We start from the raw sequence: 26,461 nt of genomic DNA on the forward strand, positions 1-26,461 counted from the left end.
TGTTCACCGCAGGAGAATGGAAATGCTTTTTCTTGGAGTTCCAAGTGCACAGATAACCTGAAAAAGAAACTGCACCATATGAAAAGATGGTGAAAAATATAAGTTAATAGGAAAGTAGTCCTGCTATTACAAATGTTTGTCTCCAAGGATGAGAAATTGGCTGTTCGTGTATGGAAGCCCACATAAGAAAAAAAAAAACGTAAAACATCATAATTGTGACATAAAAAGTCGAAATTACAGCAAAAAGTCAAGTCATAATTATGGCATACTAATAATTTTGCCTTTTTAATCTCATAATTATGACTTATTAGGCATATGTCATAATATAAAAGATAAAAAAGATAAGAAATTATGACAAAAAGTAAAAAAAAAAAAAAAATCTATGACATTTCTGTCACTTTTTAAGTCAACTTCAACTTAGTATGTCATAATTTTGTCTTTTTAATGTCATAAATATGACTTTAAGCATGATTTTTTTTTGTTTCTTATGTGGCGGGAATAGGCTTGTGTGCGACGTGTGTGGATGAACAGGCAGCGGTTTGCCCCCATTGAGAGGAGGTGAGTGATTTACAGCACAGCACAAGGGAGATGGATGGAAAAGGGGTGGGCATCTCGTATATATGGGGGCAATTACAGTGACACTGGGGCATTTATGGCTGATAAGGAACAGCACTGAGTGGGGGTGAGCTCTTTTTTGCCCCTGACAGAGGCTTTATAAAGAGTGATGGATCCTTGGTTGCTAATCCAGTGTCAGTCTTTCCTGTTCTGGAAATTGAAATGGGATGTGCCATTAACCGGATACACAGAGGTGTGACTCGACCATTTCTCAATTTTATGCAACCTTTACTGTTTTGTTTTCCTTTACAACTAAAATAAAACATCATCTGAGGAAACCCTGCAACGTCGTGAAATTTCACTGTTCCCAAATTAGTTGATAGATGAACTAATCATCCATCAGTGCCTGTGCATGATATATTTGGTAGTTTTCAGAAAGGAATGTGGCAGCACTGACATCAGCGCCGTTCGTGTTAGTATATATCAGCCGTATAAAGTGGGTTCACGTCACTGCATTGGCCTTACGCTGCTTAATGCAGAACCTGATTTCATCAAGTACAACATCTTTGTTGATCCTGGAACAACATTCCAATCAACCAATCAGATTTGAGGGACAAGATACAGTTTATGTCAAGTTCAGGCTTACAACCAGGGTTTGGTGCTTCTACATCAGTGTTATTCACCAATCATTTCCCTCTGATTTTAGGGATAAGTAATGGGTAGGGTTAGGTTTAGGGGTACGGATAGAGTTAGGACTAAATTTTCGGACAGGAATGCTGTTCCAGGATCAACAAAAATACGTTGACCCAGGAATGCGTCTAAATCGGCAAAATCAGGCAAGCCTCTTTAATCCTTACTGGATTTATGAAACCCCATTTCCTAAGATTGCATCAGTGACATCTAGAATAAAATGTTATGACAAGCTTAATGCTAATTAGTCACACATCAGGTGTTCATCCTTTGACACTTAAATTTGATTGAATGTTTGAGCGTAACATATAATTAGAACGACAACACATTTATATGCATTTTATGTATTCTGCTATACTGTTATAAAGATCTCTTTAATTCACATTACTAGCTATCAGAATTTCATTTGACTTTTTGGCTGCATAAATATCAACAACTGCACCAAATTGCATATTTTCACTCAGTTTGGGCTTCTGAATAGAAAGTTTTCATAGTTAAAATGTAGCGATCATGATTAGTTTCACTAAAAACAGCCTGTGAACAAAACAAAAGTTATAAAATAGATTATTGCACAATATTCAAATAAGACAGATGGTATGGTCATGCCTCACCATGTTCAAATGATATTTAAATAAAACGTGTCAGAAAGCCACGTCTAACCACTAAAACTCTGATTTACATGTAGGGTATGAGCATATCGTCTTAGAATTTCTTACATTTCCATTTTTACATTTAGATTCTTTGCAGGTGTTTTCCTAGTAATGTAGATGCATGCTCACAATACCTGCAGTAATTATTAGCTAGTTGCTATACAAATCAAGTACTATGGCTAGATCAAGAATCACATCAATAAGTCATGTAGTGTATACACATCCTAAACCACAAGTGGACTAAATTAGGGATTTTCGAACAAACGAGTGCTGTTTGGAAAAGATAAAATCCAAATACGCATATGAACATTTCAAAGTAAAGTATATGCATTTCTATTTCTTCATTGCAACTGTCACATATAGCTTTCTCTATTTTCTGTTCTTTTCTCTTATATTAAAACTGCTTAATAAAATGTCATTAAAATTGCTGATAAATAACTTTGAATTGAAGATAATTTTCTTTGTATTATTATTATTTTTTTAAATATGTGTGTACGATGATAGCAGAAATAAACAAGAATAGAAATCAATCATTTATTTAGGCAACAATGACAAATAAAAACGAATCATTTAAAGGTGCCCTAAAATTAAAAATTGAATTTTCCTCGGCATAGTTAAATAACAAGAGTTCAGTACATGGAAATGACATACAGTGAGTCTCAAACACCATTGTTTCCTCCTTCTTATATAAATCTCATTTGTTTAAAAGACCTCCGAAGAACAGGCGAATCTCAACATAACACCGACTGTTACGTAACAGTCGGGGTGTACGCCCCCAATATTTGCATATGCCAGCCCCTGTTCAAAGCATTAGACAAGGGCAGGACGTCTGGATGTGCACAGCTGAATCATCAGACTAGGTAAGCAAGCAAGGACAACAGTGAAAAATGGCAGATGGAGCAATAATAACTGACATGATCCATGATAACATGATATTTTTAGTGATATTTGTAAATTGTCTTTCTAAATGTTTCGTTAACATGTTGCTAATGTACTGTTAAATGTGGTTAAAGTTACCATCGTTTATTACTGTATTCACAGAGACAAGAACCGTCGCTATTTTCATTTTTAAACACTTGCAGTCTGTATATTTCATAAACACAACTTCATTCTTTATAAATCTATCCAACAGTGTGTATTGTTAGCTTTAGCCACGGAGCATACTATCAAACTCATTCAGAATCAAATGTAAACATCCAAATAAATACTATACTCACAGGAATCGATGTATGCGTGCAGCATGCATGACGAACATCTTGTAAAGATCCATTTGAGGGTTATATTAGCTGTGTGAACTTTGTAAATGCACTGTATTATAGTCAACAGCTCAGAGGGGGCAGGGAGCGCACGATTTAAAGGGGCCGCAGCATGAATCGGTGCATAGTTAATGATGCCCCAAAATAGGCAGTTAAAAAAATTAATTTAAAAAAATCTATGGGGTATTTTGAGCTGAAACTTCACAGACACATTCAGGGGACACCTTAGACTTATATTACATCTTGTAAAAAAAAACGTTCGATGGCACCTTTAATTCTGCAAACAACATGTTGTCTTCATGTTATCCGAGTTAAAACTACTGATATATTTCCCTGGTTTAAACAGCTCTCACTCTTTCTAAAACATAAAACACTGTACAGGCTCATTACGGGATAGCAATCCTCTCTCTCTCTCTCACACACACACACACACACAGACATGCAGACATAACACAAGCATAAGGAACTTATTATCAGAGCAGAGAATAGCACAATCACCCCCTTCATTCTCCTGGATGTCCTCTGACCTGTTTAATTATGTCAATGCTGCTTATGCACCTGTGTGTCCCAAGCTATTACACCTCCCATCACTTAACGGCTTTTAGTATCTCAGCATCCTGTTCCACATCCAGCCACTTTATTGCCTCATGCCACAACCGAAAAACCTAATGTTTGAGTTTCCCTCGAGCGAGACGGGCGCAATCGTGTACTTTAGGTGTTCAGCATTTAGCCATGATTGCTGTTTAACGCTCTTTGTTGAGGTGGGCTCGTAAAAGTCAGGGTCAAGCAACAGAGGTGTGTTGTGGGCTTCCACCCCCCACCGGCTGTAATGAGACGCAGAGACTTTAATAAGATGGAGGATAGTGCACGCATGCAGAAAGAACATTAGCACGCCGTTGTTAGACTGCAATCCTCCCTCCCTCGGATCACAACGGAGGCTGATCAGCTTTCTCGCAGCATCTATGACAGGAGACATGCATTGCTGCTTCATGCATTTACACTCTCTTTGTGGCACCATTTTTGCATTTTCATTCACATATTACAATACACTCTTCTATTTATTGTACATATTTACTTTGAATATGCAAACTGAAGGGCTGATTTTTAATATTAGAAGTTTGATGGCAAAAATAGGTGCATCAACAGTCCACATGTATCACAACCCTGTCAAAGGGTTTCTATGAGAGAGCGAAACAAGAGAGAACGGGAGGGTGGAGCGAGAGGTGGATCATAGAAAATCCGTAGAGGCTTATTGGTGCATTGAAGTCACATGATCGCTTTAGGAATGCTAATTCATGCTGTATTTTTTTCTCCTCCTCTGTGCTTGGTGTAGTCTGTGCCTGTCGGATAGAGCAGACCTCAGACATGGTGTAGGATATCAGGAAAGAAACAAGCAATTGAAGTTGAGACAAGGCCTGTGATAAAGGTACGTACAGCTTTGTTAAGATGTGCTTTTGTGTATTGCTTCATATGTGACTGTATATGTCACTTAAGCAGGAAGCCCTACTTAAATTTCTATATGTCTCTTCAGGCTTAGTGGCTTATATCAACAGTATGTGTGGTCTGTATGTTAAATAGAGTGCATAAATGCTTGTATGCCTGTGCATGTACTGTACGTCTCGTCACAGTGAAAGCAGTTTACTTTGGAGAATTCCACCACATGTCTCCACTGCTTTCAGTGCGATTACTAACATCAGAGAGAGCGACACGGATTGACAGATACTATCTAGGTGGGCTTGATTATGCTTCACCTAAAATGAACATTCTGTCATCTTTTACTCACCCTACTGTCATTACAAACCTTTCATAATTGTGTTGTTTTGTCCATATAGTCAATGGGGTTCAGTGTTGTTTTGGACCCCATTGACTTTCAATGTATGGACAAAAACATAATTCAAAATATCTTGAGTGGGAGTCATTTTTTGGGTGAATTATCCCTTTAACGTGTCAACCTGAATATAGTATCAATAAGGTAATAGTAGTTCAAGCCAAAGCTGAAGGTGAGTGATTTATGTAGACATGCGTCACATCATTTGTGATGTTTTAAGGATTATCAATGAGTTTGCTCAGTGTACGTGAACACAAGAAGCTTTTAGACCAAACGGAGACAATACATTCCCCGACAGGGGAGTGTTGCGCTATAGTGGACTGACTGACAGCTATACAATTCATTTAACCTATCGCCTCTCAAATAACAAGACCATCTGCACTCTTTCGATACATGCCGGTTTGACCCAACGCTCTGTAAACAAATCCAAGAAGAGCGACGCTTATGTGTAATCTTGCCAGTGTCATCTTATGAATTTGACACTGAACATCTGGACTCTTTTGATCTGGGTAGCTTTATATGTGATATGTTTTATAGCATGTTGTTACATGAGATGCCATGTTTTTTTCTGCATTTGTGCTGTAGAGTGAAAGAAACCATAGTTTATCGTTAATTATTTGTGTGTCTTGTAGTACTAAGGTACATACGGTTTGTTGCAAAGCTTGTTGGACTCAAACCGCCAATGGGCAGGTCACTTCTGTAAGATAATTGGGGTAAGACCCTCATGTTTTACACTTGCCTTTCCTGTGTCATGGGCCTCACAATGAGCTTGAGTAGTTCACCCTCACCCTCAGGTCAGACTAATAATCAATCAAACAGGAGGGACACAGCTCCGGTCCCCCTTAAAGCACCAGGAAATGAGGGGCTCGATGAGTAGTGCATGAGGCTCCTGTAGTCAAGAGAGAAGAGATAGACTGAAGTTAGCACACTCATACTGATACCATGACTGCAGAATGGGTGATAGCCCAAGACAAAGTTCCCCATGTGGGTCAATAAAAGTTTACCTTACCTTACCTTACCTATACAAGGTTTTTCCTTTATTATTCTCTCGCAAGGGCTGATATTTTCTGCAGAAGAAACAAAATGTCCTATAACAACTTTAAGTGAATAGATACTTGTTTAGTGCACACAGGTGGTTTATAAAAACCGCATGAACTAAATATAAGTGCAACAACACAAAATCGACAAAACAAAAATGTAAGGGCTATCTTTGACTTTAGACTATTTTCAAAAAGTTAATTACAGCAAAATAAGAATACGTTTGATGACAACACAAGGCCACTTATAGACAAACTGTAGTTCTTCATTTTAGGCAGAAAACAGGCAGAAGTGAATTAGTGATGCCATGTTCACTTATTATAAGTGGGCTTTTTTCTCTATAAATATGGGCAGTTGCAATTTGCATTGATTTTTGGAATTATTTATTCAGTATTTACAGAAGTGCACCAGAGGAAACGTATTTAAAGTTGGCATGAAATGAAAATCTATTTTGTTAATGCATGTTAAACAGTATATGTTATTGCGAACGATTCATGCATGTATATACATACTTTTTTTTTTTTACCTCAAAATCAAAATGTCATATCTCGATCTTCTGGTGAAAATGACAGACCAATTATTTAGTTTAATTTAAACCCTGTCCTTTAAAATCAACCTAACCCTGTTGCTACTTCCATTTCATTGTGACTTTAAGCTTTATTTTGGGTTTGTTTTGGCAACACTCAAATGCATTTGTTTCTGTACTCTTTCTAAAGTATCGCTACAGATGTTCTAGAAGAAACTTCAACTGAATAAATCACCTAAGTCCAGTTGACAATGATTTTTTAGTAGGCCAAATCCCTCATGCACAACCCACAGAGCACTAAACACAATTGCTTTCCCTTTTAACAGACAGCAGCCCATTATAGACCATATATCACATGCTGGTGATGGTTCTTTTGAGGGAGGAGGTCTGTGTTTGAGCGCATGCAGTGACCCCTTGATCTCTAATGAGCTATACAGGACTCAGCAATATGTGTTATGTGGCATCTAATGGTGAGATCCATCTCCAGCGATGAAAGCGGTGAGAAACAGTAACAGATGAGCTGAAATGTTTTTCATACAGCGCTGTCCGAGCCCTCGTGAAGATGAGACACAGACCTAGCGAATGAACGGGTTCACCTCACTGCTCACCATGACATTCTTCTGTCATGCCTGATGATGCTCTCGTGTGACTCAACCATTAACACAAACTCAAAACAGACCGTATGTCAGGGCTCTCCCTTTCATTTCTGACAGTTTCTGATACTTATCTGAAGTTTAGATATGTGCACAGCTCTTCTCTCCTGTCTTTCCTGAAGAATGACAAGTTTTGTCCTCAGAGAAATATTTGCAGAATGGGCGTATGCACCGGTTCAAGAGTCGAAAACCGCCGAAAGTGATTAATCAAACTGAGTGCTGCATCAGCAATAACGATAATTCTCAGTCCTTGAGTTCAATAGGTCAGTACTACTAAATCTAACAGTATTTGCAAAAACAAGCAGTAACTAAAATATTTACAAATAAAAGAAGTAAAAAAAGGATCATTCTCTGCTAGTTATCAAGCACAAAACAGTAGCCATGTTTCATTTCTGAATGAATCAATGTTTTTGAAGGAGTCGGTTGAGTGACTGATTCAACGACTCACTCATAACGACGGTCGCTTGTTTAGATCCTGAATGAATAAGTGTGTTTGAACGAATCGTTGAATGAATGTCTCATTTCATCAAAGAACATTTACTGGCGTAACAGCGTAACTTGGTGAAAGAGTCACTGAAAAATATGCAGCCTGTCTGGAATGTGCAAACCGATGAGTGTAATGATATAAACAGTGATCAGCACTCTTATAATGCTGCTTGACCAATCCAATTCAAGAACCGGAACTAACGGTTATATAATGAGTACAATTGTTTTCTCAGTGTGCACAGATCTCACTTTCCTGGCAGAGGGAGGTTTTTTTTTTTTTTTTCCAGACCAGGAAAAGACCAGCTCTGAATAAGAATGTGTGAAAGCTGCTGACAGCCTGTAGTAACTGTTCGAGAGTGTATGAAGTGAGTGCAGACAACTCTTTCTCTCTCTCTCTTTCCCTTCACTGCTGCCGGGGCAGATGAAAGTGATTCTTGCCTGCCTCTGAGCTTCATGCCCAGGTGTTCTCCGTCCTCCTCTCCCTCTCACTCAGCTCCCCGGCTCAGCAGCCGACAGCCACACAGCTGCTTGACATAAATCTCCTTTTTCTTTCTTTCTTTCTTTCTTTCTTTCTTTCTTTCTTTCTTTCTTTCTTTCTTTCTTTTTGGGAGAAGCAAAGCATTAGGGCATTAATGATTTTGGTTCCTCATCAGCAAGGCAGCAACCACTGATATTTGGCCCATATTCTAACCTGTTTAACTTAACAGGTTCATATTAGTCATGTTCAAGACTTCGGAATTTCCCCAAAATGCTGAAATGCTGTCACATTTCCTGCTTTGCATATCTAAAATAAGATATAATGTACAGTCAGTTGGTCAGTATTGCAAAATAACATCTCAACAGTGATAAGTCATTATTCCATCTAATCTATAGCTATTTACAAAATAAATACAAAAATGAACATAAAATACTGATTTGATTTGAAATAATTTAATGATTTTTTGGAACAACGATCACAAAGAATTTAGTGGTCATTATATATAAAAATTGACGATGAATGCTGTGACTGACTAATCAGAATCAAGTATTCCAAAGAGAAATACACATGAAAGATAAAGGTACAACTTTATAATAAAAATGCAAGAAATTATAATAATATATAAATACATATTATAATACATCATATAACAGAAAATAATAATTTGCAAGAATAACCAGGTGTAGAAAGTCAGTGATGTGTTCAATAAGGAATACCTTATTATTCATTTTTCTATGACTGTTAAATCTGAGAGACAGAAAGGAGGAAAGCCCTAAAGTGGCACATTTGTCAGTCAAGTGTCTTGAAAATTAAAACTGACATTTTTGGTTCTTATCAGATTTGGAGGATTTAACACTCAAGGTCTAAATGGATTTTTTGAGTGTTACATCTCTAGACATTGTTTGACAAATTAGAGCGACAGAGATATGAAAGCTTCATAGTTCTGAGGTTTTCAATATTTACAGTCACTTTTCATTTTTTGTGTTACACTCGAGGCTTTCCACCGTAGGACTGAAGTAAATCAAAGATCAGAGAGGCAGTTTAACTCTGAGGGCTTAAATTACATACAGGATCTGTCATCTCTTCCTCCCTGTTTGCTAAGTATACTGTCTGACAGCTTCACGCCTAAGGACTGCCACTATGACAGGTGGTTGTTCACAAGAACAAGGTTTGCTCAGGTGTTTTAGCTATGTGTGCAACTGGCAAACTATCAGTCACTATTTGCTATGAAACAGTAGTGTTTAAATACAGGAAAACTGAAAGTTACAAAACTGGAAATTTTTTATGCGAAACACATTAAAAAAATTGCTTTGATTATTTATACATTTCAATCAATGCAACAGCAGCATTGGCTCAGCCAATGGCATGATTGTGGGGTGGGGCTATCTGCTTGTTTGGCCAATAGAGTGCAACAGTTCACTTTTTCAGCAGGCTTTTGTTCTGAAAGTATTTTTCTCATTCATGTTTCTCATAGGGAAAAAGTGTTATGAGCCTTGTTTGTTAAAAAGTTATGAGCCTTGAACCAAACTGACGAGCTACAAGGTGAATCTCAATATTACAACCTTTGATTTAAAGGTGCTCTAGAATTAAAAATTTAATTTATCTTGGCATAGTTGAATAACAAGAGTTCAGTACATGGAAAAGACATACACTGAGTTTCAAACTCCATTGTTTCCTCCTTCTTATATAAATCTCATTTGTTTAAAAAACAGGCGAATCTCAACATAATACCGACTGTTACGTAACAGTCGGGGTGTACGCCCCCAATATTTGCATATGCCAGCCCATATTCCCAACATTATGAAAGGCATTAGACAAGGAGAGCCAGTAACGTCTGGATCTGTGCACAGCTTAATCATCAGACTAGGTAAGCAAGCAATAACAACAGCGAAAAATGGCAGATGGAGCAATAATAACTGACATGATCCATGATTACATGATATTTTTAGTGATATTTGTAAATTGTCTTTCTAAATGTTTCGTTAGCATGTTGCTAATGTAGGCTACTGTTGGTTAAATTTACCATCGTTTATTACTGTATTCACGGAGACAAGAGCCGTTGCTATTTTCATTTTTAAACACTTGCAGTCTGTATAATTCATAAACACAAATTCATTCATTATAAATCTCTCCAACAGTGTGTAATGTTAGCTTTAGCCACGCAGTACTATCAAACTCGTTCAGAATCATAATTAAACACCCAAATAAATACTATACTCACATGACCCCCTCACATGCAGCATACATGACGAACATCTTGTAAAGATCCATTTGAGGGTTATATTAGCTGTGTGAACTTTGTAAATGCACTGTATTATAGAGTCGTGAGCTCGATGGGCAGGGAGCATGAGATTTAAAGGGCCAGCAGCCCCTGAATCGGTGCATAGTTAATGATGCCCCAAAATAGGCAGTTAAAAAATTTATTAAAAAAAATCTATGGGTATTTTGAGCTGAAACTTCACAGACACATTCAGGAGACACCTTAGACTTATATTACATCTTGTAAAAAAATGTTCGATGGCACCTTTAAAGTAAATAAATAAATTGGAGAAAAAGACAATGGTACTAAGACTGTGTACTTAATGGCTTTGATGAGGGAAAGAACTACAATCTCATAACGCATTGTGAATGACATAGTCAAATGGAAAAACTACATAAATATTTATAAAAAATATTTAAAGTTATTGGCGGGCTCTATAAAGTTCTTTTGGAATTATTTTCTTGTTTCGATTCTCTGATTGGTGGAGTTTTTGCAGATTCATGGGTAATGTAGTTTTTTACCAGGAATTCTGCTGTTAATAATTAAAAAAATAAGTTGAAATAATGCAGGCTGTTGGCTTTAGCAAAAGCCTATACCATCGATTAACAACCTTGTAGCTCACAGTAGGTCTTTCTTTAAAGGCTTATATGTTATAATTAAAAATAAATCATCCTATGGAGATTACGAATGGGATTTTTCCTTTCAGAACCCAACTGTTGCACTATATGGCAGATGGGAGGAGTGTTCAGGAAACCTGTCTGGAACAATCATTATCTTTTTGGTCACGCTAGTAGCAGAAATTCACTTCGGCTTTAAATTTTGTTACTCAGGGAAAAGGTGCAAATGGATTTTCACCTGTGTTCTTCAGGTTCTGTCAGTAATAACTTATATGCTGGAAGGCTTAGAGGTGCTTTGTAAACTGAGTGGTCTCTGGGGCATCTGTGTATCTGATTCCTTCCCTGTGGTAATGTAGTTTTACGGCTCTGGGAGTTTGCATAGTGAGGGCCACGTGTGCTGCTGGCTGCAGTCTATTTATGCTGAGACAAAGGGGATGAATACAGCCTGAAAAGCTCTCACTCTTTTGGCAGGAAGATGGTAATTTATAGTCCCAGTGTGAGAGCATCTTTGAGCTGGACTAGTGACCTGTTTTAGACAAGCTAAAGGAATATTTCACCTCCAAAGAATGAAAATTCTGTCTCATTTACTCACCCTCATGTCTAGAATTTTGTATATGATTTTCAGGAACATTTTCATTTTTTTCATACACTAAAAGTGAATGGTGACCATAGTTGTCAAACTAAAATGTCAAGTCACTATTTTCAGTAAAATGTCTTAGATTCCTCACTCAAATGGTTTCAGATACATAGCATACCAATTTTATGCACTAATTTTATGGTGCTTTTTTTGTTATCCTTTTTGGAGATTGAGTCCCTATTGTGTTCCACAGAAGAAAGAAGTTTGGAACAACATGAATACTAAATAATTACTATCCCTTTCAAAAACAAAACTTTTGTTCATTTCAATATCAGCAGCACCAATTTCTTTTTTTTTTACACTTACTTTTCTTAAGTTCCAGCTTTTCTTAGACAGTTTCATCTCATGATCCTAGGAAAAGCTGGAACTTAAGAATTTAATGGGCTAAAATCATCTATTAGACTCCTTATTCAGATTCCATAGGAACAGCACATGCCTCCCAAGAGTGCTGTTTAAATGTTTTAAAGTGATTTTGTGCCACTAGAGGCATTAAAATTTTGATTGAGACATAATAATGAGATGGTGCAAACGATTGTGTGCTTGGGGGGCCTGTGTTGTTATGGCGTGTTAAATGCTTTACTGATGTTCAAATTCAGGTTATTTCACACTTGGACTCCACCTGATAATCAGAAATGATACACATCCAGTTTGTGAGCACTCGGCTGAATAAAACGACAGCAAAATGGCCAAAACCATGCCACTGTTTCAATTTATCTGGCTCTGCGAACACCTAATTTATATGTTAATGGCGCCATTTTGAATGATAGAATCCCAAATCATTGTAAAATTACACCACATAGTTGGCATTCTCGTTTGGTCACTGAAGATAAGGTAGCTCTCTATTTAAACCAGACTATTTTAATATGCAAAACACAGTCTGTGTACTCATTTACACTTCCATTCTGCCTGGATATTTGCATGTGCAAAATTCTGTTTGGCTTCTATGTTCAAATCCCTTTCTGACATTATTGCATTGCATATCATGCAAACTACAACACCTCAAAAAAAAGACTTGCGATAGCAGTCAGACAGAGAAACCCGCCTCTCTCAGGCTCTTCACACTGATAGCAAGGCGACTGGGGGTCATATTTCATGCCTTCTCAGTTCTTGTGGTCCTTGCAGACAAAGCTGGCAGTTTTATGGTGTATCTTAAGGAAATGAGGGCCACAAATCTCCTCTGCCTGGTTGCCACATAGAGGGAATGTGCTAATGTGTGGAGAATGATGGATACCAGAGAAGAGAGAGTTCTGGCAGGACAGAACAATGACTTGTCAAGGTTAAGATACATTTCTCACTTTGAACTATTTTGTGGTTGGTGAGCAACTCGAGAGAAGGAGAACTTCAGCTGAAGAACTGAAGACCTGCTCTGTTGAATCATTGCATGTCTTTGAGATAAATGGAGATGGTTACTGAATGTTTCTTGTTTCTGACTCACACAAGATGGAGGTTCTGTCTATGTTCTGTTTTCTAACTCTCCCCGCCTCTGATTTACGACAGGCATTGATATATGCTCAACAGGCACATTGTTAAGCGAACATGTCTTGTCAAAGTCTTTCACAGCAGTGAAATTTTTCAGAGTGATATACACTGTTGCGCTACAGATTCATCATTGAATCTGACAGAATGAATCTCTGGAGTGTCGGATCTGGAGGTGACACTACGTCTGACATATTCATTAATGGTGGGAGCTCCTAAATGCTTTACTGTTTACTCACACTTGGCCAAAGGTGTCAAAACTGACAGCAAGCATCCTGTGATGAAGCTAATATCCTGAGAGACTCATTAACTAGCAGTGTGGTTAGTGTGATTAATTTAAGGGCCCTATTTTAACGATCTAAGCACATGGTCTGAAGCACATGGTGCATGTGCACTTAGGGTGTGTCTGAATCCACTTTTGCTAGTTTAACATTGGAAAAAATGGTCGATGTGCATGGTCCAAAAGGGTTGTACCTAGTCTCTTAATGATTCATTGGTGTGTTTTGGGTATAATGTGCAATAAACCAATCAGAGTCTCATACCCCATTTCCTTTAAAAGCCAGTTGCACTTGCACCATGGCGGATTTGCTATTTACATGGCGGAATTTGCAAATGGAAAGACTGAATTTTCTCCAGAGAGGAATCTTTTTTATTTTTGTTATTCATGTTTGTGTGCTGTTGCGCATCCCTGTGTGTGTAACAAGCAGAGTGTATGCTCGTTGTGCACCCGCCTATAGATGCATATTACTAACACACACACACACACACAAAAAAAATACTGCGCCATTGATTTTAGACCAGGTTTTTTGGTCAGTGGCGCAGTCGTTTTCAGTTGCCTCAAAATAGCAACGCGCTAACAATGCACCTAAACTCCATTTTCAGACCAGCACGCCCATGTGCGATCAGATGTGCATTTGCTATTTAAACAGCTTGGGCGCTGGACGTGAAAATGATAACTGCGTCGGGCTGAAACTAGCAAAAAACACTTGCGTCGCATTGTGCTAGGTTTATGATAGGGCCCTAAATGTCATATGTTTACAAAACATGTTAGTCAGTTTGAACTATATAATGTAAATAACCATTATAATATTAAATCTTAACATTTGATTTATCCATTCAAAATATTACAAACAATATAATACATTTACATTTATTAATCTAGGTCATGTTAATTTATAAATATTTTTTTGTTCATTAATTCATGTTCATTAATAATACATGAACAAAATGAACATTTTATTCTGATATAAATTTTGTTGATTTTATATTAATTTAAATTAAAAATCATATCAAATTTAAAATATCTTTAAAAATAAAAATGTTTATATTATTTTTTTAATTTAATTTTTTTAAATGTTTTATATTAATGTTAAAATAGATAACAAATATTAAAAAATGTATATTAATATTAAAATAGATAAATGGGTAGTTGTAAGATAGAAAAAACAAGATTTTAGGTTAAAAGTTTTTTAAATGACTTTAATCACCTTGTCTCTCAATTAATATGAGCTCATAAAAACTGCATGCATAATACATTATATATACAGCAGAAGTATACTCTCAAAAAATCAACCTGGTCTCATGGAAAGACGTACCAAAAATACGTACCAAGCTGCAGTTTCCAACAAAAATGAACACTAGAGGCAGTAAAACAGCAATCGCTTTTAATCGTTTTCATACACAGTTACGATTACAGGGTCAGATTATGGATTAATAAAGAATTGTTTTTATGTCTCCTTGCAGTTATGACTTCAAAACGCGTTTTACCAAAGTGCACGATTTGTAAACGAATATATTTTGGACTTTGCATCGGTTAACCAGCTCCATATGTTTCGCTTTTCTGACATAACAAGCTTGCTCGGTAACTCAGCTGATACGGAGTTGAATTTAGGATGAAGAAGCCTTGGGTACGAAAAAGAGCTCAAAGATGATAGATCAAAACAAGCTAAAACGGCACAATTACGGATGCTTTTTTTGGTCACATTTGCTTTTGTTAACACTATCTGGTAGGTTTAGGTGTAGTGCTGGTGGTACGTTATTTTAAAAAATAAAGGAGCACTACACTTTTAGCGCCACTCACCAGACAAAATTTCAAATCAGAACTGCGGTGATTCGTATAAACCAACGTCATAAAAACGTACAATATTCAAGTTTATCTGTTCCAGCAAAAAAATGTATATGCTTTTAGTGCCACTCAGTGGACATTTCACGTTGAAACTGCAGTGATGTGTACGTATTGGTACGTATTTTGGGAAAACGTTCCCACAGATACGTTTTTCCAACGAGACCAGGCTCCAAAAAATGAATTGTTGGATTTACTTTAAAAAGCAGTGTCAAATGGTTCCACACAACTATATTGAGTAATTTGTACAAATAATAATTTAGTTGTATGAACACAAGAAATTAAAGTAAAGCTGACCAAATTTCTTTGACTCTTCTAATCTGCATTCCCTTGCAAAGCATGCTGAGAACTAGTTCCCAGTTAGTTATGTCAACATTAATTTGTGCGTTTCACTCAGCAATGTTAAGTTGACTGAACAAACACTTATTAAGTAAAGCTGATAATACTCATTTTTAGTAGAAACAACTCAGTGAAATTAGGTTCTTCTAGTTACATGAGTTTTTAAGTAATGTAAACAAGGATGGTTTGAGTGAAGCTAACAACAGGACATGTGAATACACATATGTGCAGCATTTAGAACAGTGACTGACAATAAATCAATTCTCTTCAGTCAAGCTGTCATTTTATGACATGACAAATGCATGACAAGACACACGACAGGTTTTAGCTTATCTTTTGAATAGCCGCGTAGCTGTGATCCTAGCAGACTGGTTTAACCTGGCTGTGGCCTGTCCAGACAGGCACAGATTGAGTGTCTCATCCATCTGCAGTCATTTACCCTGAGGGTTAGCCCTGGTTGTGTTTGATGTGGCCTCTGCATTGTGCTGATAACTCATCTCTACCTGAACACCTCAGACTAACCTCGTTTTTTACAGCTCCGGCTTATCCCATTGTATTGCTCAGTGCAGAGTCTCATCCTGGTTGCTACACAAAAACACTTTTGTCTTCATTGAGTGTAACTCAATTTGCTGTCTGACTGTGAAAGGGTTTTATTGGCAGGTTACTCGGCTGATGATGGCACTGGACGTTCGGTTATCTGCAGAGGTGTGTGGTGAGGAGGTCTCTAATGCAGGCTAGAGAGCAAATTGAGTGGAATAATGTGTAGTTTGCTGTTAGCCAGTGAAATGAGAGGAGAGAGAGAGAGAGGGGGGCGAACGACAAAGAGAGGACGATTCTCTCTTTCAAGGTAATGGAGAATGGAGTGTATTAAGCTTTTATATGTCCTTGAAAGATTCCACATCTAATGGAAGGTTAAGTGGGATCAAACAAATTTCACAAATATATTCTGATGACTTCATTATCTAGGGTTATAATAGAAAATCTCGCTGTGGTACTCTTTTTTCTCTTAATGTGCACTCAAAGAAACACAAATAACTCAAAATGTGATATTTTAGGGCCTTCTGAACGTGTTAGACATATAACAGCAGGTGTATTGCACTACAGAAGAGGATAAATCCCATTTGGTTGTTGTGTATCAGCGGCCTCGCTGTTGGTCTAGCTGTTCCTCAGCTGAGTAAAGGAAGTGGGGCTGGGTTTATTTTGACCAACAAGTGTCCACCCAGCCCCCAAGAAGAAAACCCCACCTCATTTCCCCCTGCAGCAGCCTTTGATGTGTGTTTGTTTAATGACATTATTGGGTCCCAGTCATCTGTTTTGGGAGGAGTTCTGGTCCAGAGAAGAGTCAGAGGTTGGATTCTCATCGCTGCTAGTTGTATCCTGTCACAAGTTGTGGTGGAAGCTGTCAGACTATCTGAGTGAGTACAGTGCAACTGATTCGGTTTTTGGCTTGAACTGTTTCTTCAAAATTTTAAGATTTGATTTTAGTTCCCTCCAAACAATTTTATTCTCTACATCCATGAGTTATGGAATCAGCTGCAGTTAAAATGTTAGTGGAATGTTCCCAGCTAACAATTTCATGTTGAAAGGGGCGGTTTCTGCATTCCACTGTGCTGATTTTGCATTGTTTTTCTATGTAAACATGCGCTAGGCGGACATCTTTGATGGTTGCGCTTGTTTCTCATATTTTTTGCAGTGTCTCACGTGTGACATGCTGTTCCAAAAATGAAAGTTCAACTTTTTAAAAATGAGACCTTGTGGGTTTTTCCTTTCCTTTGCGTTTTTCTGTGTGAGTAGTCCCTAAGAATGTTTTCAATGTTTAATGTTTTTCAGAATGTTTGAACTTTTGGAAATAATTTTTTCATGAGTTATTCAGAACATTAGGAAAACATTCTTAGAATTTTACAGCATTACAAATGGCCGCACTCGCTCATACATTAAAACAAGGTGAATATGAAGGTTGGATGGGGGCTCCGTTTACTATGACTGAACGACTAAATTGAAAATTAAGGACCTTTAGTCTTTTACTACAGGTAATTCCTTAACTCATAGATATTTAAAACAAGAATGGTTTAACTGGCCATTAAAAAAATAACGTAAATGTTTTTTTTTAAAAACCTGTTAACACTGAAAGAAAGCAATAGCTCTGAGAATGTAATCTTTCTGTCATTTCAAGTGCAGATTTTTTTTTCTTTTGATATACTAACCGGCTTGTCACATGCTTGACTACCTCTAAATCAGAAAATCACCATTTCAAGTGTGGCGTCATCAAATGCATTCCAAAGACAGAAAGGCAGTTTTACCTGAGTGGAAATAAAAGCACTAATTTTGCCTTCAGCAGAGATCAGCCTGTTGATACATCTGCTATGGTCCATGAGATCCCCAGATGGATCAAAGCCTAGGGCTGCCTCTAGCGCTGATGTCATGACTGCGTTATATTGTTCCAGCCATTCAGTCTTCACATTTGTTCAGAGCTACTGGAGCTGGCGTGGGCATGTGGATCATAAAAGAACTGAAGCTTGCAATTCTGAGAGGTGTTAGTTAGGCAGTAAAGAACCGCAAAACGTCCAACAAACTGTGTAGCTGTCACTTTCAGTGAGAATTCAAAATATGAGTATTTAGTGGTGAAAAGGACCTGTCTGCACGGATTAAATCCTGATCCTGTCAAATGGGACTCAGTGTGAGAGTGACATGGATATTTATTGCAGGATGTTTAACACAGCAATCCACTAAAGTATATTGGAAACAGGTGGAAGTCTTTGAGCGTTTCAATGCTGATCTCCTCTCATGGTAGTGGAGAGCTGAGCTATTTGCAGGTAGTCTGAGTGAATCTGTTCGTAGCTTTGGAAGTAGCTTGTGAAACTGCCGTTGGGGGTTAATTATCATTACGCTCATTCCCCATTTTTTTTTTTTAATTTAGATAACCTTCGGCATCATCTTACACTTTGCTTAATCTGTAAAATCACTAATTCAATTATACTGTTAAATGTAATCTTTAGAAAATTTCAAAATGAATGCCCATTTTTCATACTGTCCATTATAATGTAGTCGTGCCTAAATTCACTTCAAGTTTTTAGTGTTTCATTTTTAATCAATTTAGGCAAAATAGAAAAGAAAAGTTATCAGCCATAGGATGAAAATAATTAAGGAATAATTTCAGGAAAGATCAGAATTTTTGTATTGCGCATTCCTTTAAAATTTTTAATTCAATTATTATCATAAAAGAGGACCTATTATGCAAAATTCACTTTTATTAAGCGTTTGAACACAGATGTGTGTCCACAGTGTGTGTAAACAACCAACCTAATGGTAAAAATCCACTCACTCCTTTTTTCATAATCCCCACATATATCATAAACAGTCACTCAAAACGAGCGGTTCCAGATTTACGATTTAAGAGTGGGGGGAAGCCCCGCCCATGACTGGCGAGGGAATCTGCCCCTTTAACTTAGCTCCTCCCCTGAGTGAGCTGTACACAGTCCACCATGTTTATCTCCTCGCCATAGCATTTAACCAGCAGCATTCAAGTAAGAAATGTATTCTTATTAAAGCTACTAAAGTTATTTAATCAAGAGCAGTCAGTGATTTTCTGTTTTTCTTTTGTTATTTGGTTCATATTTGCAGCATACAGCAGTAGGTACTGTATTACACTGCTGTCACTTTAATACACAGATCTAATATTCACATGCGATTTCTTTACTTGCTGTTTACGTTCACAGACATAACCAACTGTGTTTATGAACTTGTGTTTTTGACGTAACTATGTGTGTATTTGACAGTTTAAGTGCAATAAGATGAAAAAGAGAAATTAGTGCCGTGCCGTCTTCAGATGTGTGTGCTAAGAAATCTGAGGCACGAGTTGTACAGGCTCCGCCCTCTTCTGGAAAGTACGGTGGGGAGCAGCAACATATTTGCATTTAAAGATACATGCATAAAAACAGCAAAAAAAAGTCAGAATTGCGTGAAAAAACGTCAGAATTGAGAGATATAAACTCGCAATTGCGTGATATAAATTCAGAATTATGAGATATAAACTCGCAAAAAAGAGAAAAAAAGTCAGAATTGTCACTTTATATCACGCAATTGCGAGTTTATATCTTAGAATTCTGACTTTATAACTCGCAATTGTGAGAAAAAAAGTCAGAATTGCAAGAAAAAAAGTCAGAATTGTGAATTTATATCACGCAATTGCGAGTTTATATCTCAGAATTCTGACTTTTTTCTCACAATTGCGAGTTATAAAGTCAGAATTGCAAGAAAAAAGTCAGAATTCTGACTATAACTCGCAATTGTGAGAAAAAAAAGTCAGAATTGCTAGAAAAAAGTCAGAATTGTGACATTATATCACGCAATTGCGAGTTTATATCTCAGAATTCTGACTATAACTCGCAATTGTGAGAAAAAAAGTCAGAATTGTGAATTTATATCACGCAATTGCGAGTTTATATCTCAGAATTCTGACTTTTTTCTCACAATTGCGAGCTATAAAAGTCAGAATTGCAAGAAAAAAGTCAGAATTCTGACTATAACTCGCAATTGTGAGAAAAAAAGTCAGAATTGCTAGAAAAAAAGTCAGAATTGTGACATTATATCACGCAATTGCGAGTTTATATCTCAGAATTCTGACTATAACTCGCAATTGTGAGAAAAAAAGTCAGAATTGTGAATTTATATCATGCAATTGCGAGTTTATATCTCAGAATTCTGACTATAACTCGCAATTGTGAGAAAAAAAGTCAGAATTGTGAATTTATATCATGCAATTGCGAGTTTATATCTCAGAATTCTGACCTTTTTTCTCACAATTACGAGTTTATATCTCAGAATTCTGACTTTTTTCTCACAATTGCGAGTTATAAAGTCAGAATTGCAAGAAAAAAGTCAGAATTCTGACTATAACTCGCAATTGTGAGAAAAAAAGTCAGAATTCTGAGATAAAAAGTCGCAATTACTGTTTTTATTTTTTTAATTTAGTGGCAGAAACAGGCTTCCATACCTATCCCTTTAATGCTAATCAAAACACCACAAAAGAAAAGAGAAAACCAGTCACTGTTCCTGAGTGAATGACTTTTGTAGCAATAATGATTAATCTATATTTAATTCATACAGTGAAGACTGCAGTGTTATATTTTACATTTGATTATTCAATTTCTGTAGTATTTTACCTGAATACTAGTCTAATGCATTTCATTTAATGTGTTTACGAGTTTTTAAATGGCTGACTTATTCTCTCTTACAACTTTCTGGAAAATACAAATTAAGCCTGCCTAGATATTTGTTACCATGGAGAGTTTTAGTAGTGCTGTGCTTTTCCATGATTTATGATACTCTATTTGTTTGGCTCTTGGTAACGTCTGCTGACAGCTGTGTCCGCCCACTTTAAAAATGGCTGCTTCGCTGCTGTCTGTTATTATATCTGGATGATCAGAATCCACAGTGGAACTACATCCAGAAAATCTGTGTATAGTATGGGTATGTTTTACAACCTGAAAACATGAGATTTTCTCAATGACATGTTAAAGCACTCACTGTCAGCAGAATAAAGAACGGCTTTCAACTTGTCTTCCTCAGCTGGAGGGGAGTGTGAACGATCGACAGTAGCCGTGGATTGGGCACAGGCAGGCGGAGGCCCCCTATGGAGAAGGAGCAGGGCAGCGTGGCCTCCAGTGCCAGTGTCACCATCCCCAGCACCACCTCAGCCTCCACCGGCATCAACACCATATCAAACTCCTCCAGCAGACAGCAGGCTGTGCCTCAGATATCAGTCTATGGAGGAATCACAGACAGACAGACCGTTCAGGTACAAAGAAATCAGTCACAGTCAGTCTATTGTGACTGCAAATTTCTTCATCTACCCTATAAATTTGCGTTATCCTTTGGCGCCATCTACAGGCTATGTGCAGCAACCACGTCTATAATCAGTGAACATGAGGGTCTCATTTATCGTTAATGTGGTGCTCTTCTTTTGTCACATCTGCATTTAGTGATGTTTACTTAGTAACGCAGTATTTGTTTGAACAAATATAACAGTTTTAGTGCAATATAGTAGACTTTTATTCTCTAGTATCCTTGAATATTCTCAGTGATGAATCAGAGTGAGTCCACAGCTGAGCAGCAGTGATTGGCTGCGCGGAACAGGACCTCTGATGTCAGCTGAATTTCAATGGTAGTATTGGTAGTACCACCGAGCACATGGTCAGTAAGAATCCAGATGGATTCATTCAAGAGAGCTCAAGATTTGGTCTTCACAGGGTAAAATACATTTTCTTTTGGCAGTTTGTACATTGTTAAACATGTTGATATTATATTACAGACTATAATCATGCTTAATAAGAATGTGGACATTTTGATCATTTTCTTTTTAGATTTGTTTTAAGAATATCTATCCCCAATCTGTTTTAAGAAACAATAATTTCTTTATTTAGTGCTTATTTATTGAGCAAGATGTCTGTAAAGTAGTTAATGTATTAACTTACAATGAGCAATATATTTTACAGCATTTATTCATCTTTGTTAATGGTAGTTAATAGAAAAACAATTGCTCATGTTAGTTTAAAGTGTATTAACTAATGTAGAACTTTTGATTTTAGAAATGTTGATGAAGATTAATACATGCTGTAGAAGCATTGTTCATTGTATGTTCATGTTGGTTAACTAATTTTAACCTTATTGTAAAGTGTTTTCATTAATAGTAATTATTAAGTAACAATGAGATAAGAACATATAAGGATAAGAACATTACATATACAGTCAAACCAAAAATTATTCAGACATTTTTGATATATTTTTACTAGTGGGTAAACTATAGTTCATTTATGTAAGTGAGAATAGCAAAATAGTGTAAACTGTGACATACCCAAAAATTCTTCATACAGTGAACTACCAGTAAAATTGATAAATTTGGAACCAAAAAATTATTCAGACACTTTGACCTGACCATGTTTTGCTTAAGTGTTATCTGACATAATTTTTGTTTTTTTTTCGACACAGTTTAACGCTGAGATGTACGGAAGAGGATTAGGGCCAAGCAATAATAAAAAAATAAAACCATCTCGAGATTAAAGTTGTTAAATTTCAAGAAAAAACTCGTTAAATTTCGAGAAAAAAGTCGAGATAAAATGTTGAGAATAAACTCATTAAATTATGAGAACAAAGTCGTTAAATTTCGAGAAAAAAGTCGAGATAAAATGTTGAGAATAAACTCATTAAATTATGAGAAAAAAGTCGTTAAATTTCGAGAAAAAAGTCGAGATAAAATGTTGAGAATAAACTCATTAAATTATGAGAAAAAAGTCGTTAAATTATGAGAAAAAGTCGAGATAAAATGTTGAGAATAAACTCATTAAATTATGAGAAAAAAGTTGTTAAATTATGAGAACAAATTCGTAATTTAACAAATTTGTTCTCGTAATTTAATGACTTTTTTCTCATAATTTAACGAATTTGTTCTCATAATCTAACGACTTTTTTCTCGTAATTTAATGACTTTATTCTCAACATTTTATCTCGACTTTTTTCTTGAAATTTAACAAGTTTTTTTCTCGTAATTTAATGACTTTATTCTCAACATTTTATCTCGACCTTTTTCTCGAAATTGAACGAGTTTTTTCTCGTAATTTAACGAGTTTATTCTCAACATTTTATTTAGACTTTTCTCGAAATTTAACAACTTTAATCTCGAGATGTTTTTATTTTTTTATTATTGCTTGGCCCTAATCCTCTTCCATAGAGATCTTGTCATATTTGATTACCCTTTTTTTTTTTTTTACTATAGTGAATAAACTGTATTAATGAATGAAATGTTCAAGGTGTCTGAATAAATTTTGGTTTGACTGAATAAGATATACATTCTCTAGAAAAATCTTATGTAAATGTTATTTGATATTTAAATGATATTTTTACTGGAAAACAAGACAAAAATACTGATTGAGAAAATGATTTGTTGCAGTGTAAAAACAATTACCTGTTACCAATGTTCATTTATTTGTTTAGCTGACGTGTTTATCCAAATGTCTAATAAATGCAAATAATTCAACCAGTGATAGCTGAAACAGAGAATAAAATAAGTATGATAATAATTTTCATATGAGTAGAATAATAATAAAAATAAATAAATAAAATTAGGTTAATTCTCAAATTGATTGCCCTGAAGATAGTGTGTACAGATGATGTTAGGTGGGATACTTTGAGCTCTGAAGGGAATATAGTCATGCTGTCAGGCTGCTGTGATGGATGGCGGTGACCCCACATGCCATGTCATGACTCCGGCATGCCGCCGTGCTGGAGCGCACCCAGCGACCCTCTGTGTTTACAAACGGGGAGCTATAGTCATTCTTTCTGCATAGAACAGTATGTGCTGGTTACACATGATACAATGAGAAGTGTTTTTCTTTGCACCTCTGTGGTGTACATTATAAATAATATGTGCCCTGGGGGCAGAATATTATTCACATGTTTATTTAATTATCCTATCCCATCTCATCTTACTCAGGTCATCCAGCAGGCCTTGAACAGGCAGCCCAGCACAGAAGCAGCTCAGTATCTACAGCAGATGTATGCAGCTCAACAACAACACCTCATGCTACAGACCGCAGCACTACAGCAACAGCACCTGAGTCTGGCTGCAGTGCAGCAGGTGGGCATACATGCCATAGACATATACACTAGCCCCCAAAAAGCCATTACAAATTATTTGCTTTAGTGACAGCAGCACCCGAGCTGCATGAACTCCATCAGTTTGTGTAAAACCTAATGAACATGTTTTCCAGCATGATTTGAGAAAAATGCAAACATCTTGAGCTTCAGTGGAAGAACATCTGTGCAATAAATTCACATGATCAGTCACAAATGTGCTTATTTGATTAATATAAATGTTTCTTAGTAACATTGTTGTCTTATCTTTCTATTAATTTCCAGGTTCAGATTAGATTTTAAATCAGACTTTGGGACCCCACCGTACATCAACATATGCATGCTTGCTCAAGCTTATCGGCATTCATGCTAGTACATTGTTATTCCTCAAAATTGTTCTCTAATCTAACAAACTAGTTATTGTCTTAATATTTGATCAGGCTATTCTGTGTTTCTCTATAAAGAGTTTAATTCTACCAATAGAAATAGTTTGTTCAGTAATCTCTCAACATGCTAATCAAACACAAAGAAAAAATGTGCATGCTTGTGTCAGATAGTGGTTTACGGTATCTGAAGATAGTCAGGTAATGGTTAAAATACAATACTTTGTGAAGATAAAGAAATTGGATTAAAGCACTTGAGATCTAATGAAAATCACACATGGCTCTATGAATTGTGCAGTGAGTAGCTCATGTACAGGGCCATTCATCTCTTGTGACAAGTATTGATGTGGGATTCCTTGCAATGGCCAGAGGCATGTTTTGCAACAATTTAACAAAAATCTGCTCTGGCAGAGCCACATCCTGTGGATATTTGAGGAAACCAAGGGTAACGAGCATTTCTTAACAACCGAGGAACGATTTGATTCATACGTTTGGCCAGCATGTCAAGCTTCGCTTCAATTATTTGTTGAGTGGCTTATTGCTGTAAATTAAAGAACTAAAGTCATCTAAACCATTACTAAGTTTAAATTTGAAGGTAATTTTGATATTTTTAAACAACTTTTGAAATTTTTATATCATCATATAGATTTATGTGAAATGTCATAAATCATAAAAACAAACCAATTATTACCACAAACATTTAATTAATCAGATCCATTGCTAATACTGAGGTTTAAGCTGTTAATTTAACAAACACTGGGGAAAACTACAAACCTGATTCCAAAAAAGTTGGGACACTGTACAAATTATGAATAAAAACAGAATGCAATGATGTGGAAGTTTCAAATTTCAATATTTTATTCAGAATACAACATAGATGACATATCAAATGTTTAAACTGAGAAAATGTATCATTTTAAGGGAAAAATAAGATGATTTTAAATTTCATGGCATCAACACATCTCAAAAAAGTTGGGACAAAGCCATGTTTACCACTGTGTGGCATCCCCTCTTCTTTTTATAACAGTCTGCAAACGTCTGGGGACTGAGGAGACAAGTTGCTCAAGTTTAGGAATAGGAATGTTGTCCCATTCTTGTCTAATACAGGCTTCTAGTTGCTCAACTGTCTTAGGTCTTCTTTGTTGCATCTTCCTCTTTATGATGCGCCAAATGTTTTCTATGGGTGAAAGATCTGGACTGCAGGCTGGCCATTTCAGTACCCGGATCCTTCTTCTACGCAGCCATGATGTTGTAATTGATGCAGTATGTGGTCTGGCATTGTCATGTTGGAAAATGCAAGGTCTTCCCTGAAAGACACGACGTCTGGATGGGAGCATATGTTGTTCTAGAACTTGGATATACCTTTCAGCATTGATGGTGCCTTTCCAGATGTGTAATCTGCCCTTGCCACACGCACTCATGCAACCCCATACCATCAGAGATGCAGGCTTCTGAACTGAGCGCTGATAACAACTTGGGTTGTCCTTGTCCTCTTTAGTCCGGATGACATGGCGTCCCAGTTTTCCAAAAAGAACTTTTGATTCGTCTGACCACAGAACAGTTTTCCACTTTGCCACAATCCATTTTAAATGAACCTTGGCCCAGAGAAAACGCCTGCGCTTCTGGATCATGTTTTGAAATGGCTTCTTTTTTGACCTATAGAGATTTAGCCGGCAACAGCGAATGGCACGGTGGATTGTGTTCACCGACAATGTTTTCTGGAAGTATTCCTGAGCCCATGTTGGGATTTCCATTACAGTAGCATTCCTGTATGTGATGCATACAGACTTTTTTTGTATTTTCAAAGATTAAACATAATTTGGATCCACAGAATGGAAA

At 36.6% G+C, this 26,461-nt stretch overlaps 1 protein-coding gene and 1 long non-coding RNA gene across 8 annotated transcripts in view; one reads left to right on the plus strand and one right to left on the minus strand.

Annotated features, from left to right (window-relative positions):
• Positions 1 to 26,461, plus strand: part of phc2a (polyhomeotic homolog 2a (Drosophila)) — a 54,009-nt gene that overhangs the window by 5,319 nt on the left and 22,229 nt on the right. For 6 of the 7 annotated variants that reach the window (XM_048177459.1, XM_048177461.1, XM_048177458.1 and 3 more), the window contains 4 exons: positions 503 to 558; positions 4,485 to 4,577; positions 21,180 to 21,408; positions 24,100 to 24,243. In XM_048177459.1, coding sequence (XP_048033416.1) covers positions 21,244 to 21,408; positions 24,100 to 24,243 — 309 coding nt within the window. In that variant the 5' untranslated portion in view covers positions 503 to 558; positions 4,485 to 4,577; positions 21,180 to 21,243. Of the gene's footprint in view, positions 1 to 12; positions 90 to 502; positions 559 to 4,484; positions 4,578 to 21,179; positions 21,409 to 24,099; positions 24,244 to 26,461 lie in introns of all 7 variants that reach the window. The other variant, XM_048177460.1, reaches the window with a different exon arrangement.
• LOC125259651 lies at positions 5,734 to 21,275 on the minus strand. Its single transcript, XR_007182865.1, has 3 exons — positions 21,138 to 21,275; positions 5,989 to 6,046; positions 5,734 to 5,868 (listed from the first exon to the last, which is right to left on the minus strand). It is a non-coding gene; the product is annotated as an uncharacterized LOC125259651 (long non-coding RNA).

The sequence above is a fragment of the Megalobrama amblycephala genome, linkage group LG24 (assembly GCF_018812025.1).
Source record: "Megalobrama amblycephala isolate DHTTF-2021 linkage group LG24, ASM1881202v1, whole genome shotgun sequence".
NCBI classification, from domain to species: Eukaryota; Metazoa; Chordata; class Actinopteri; order Cypriniformes; family Xenocyprididae; genus Megalobrama; species Megalobrama amblycephala.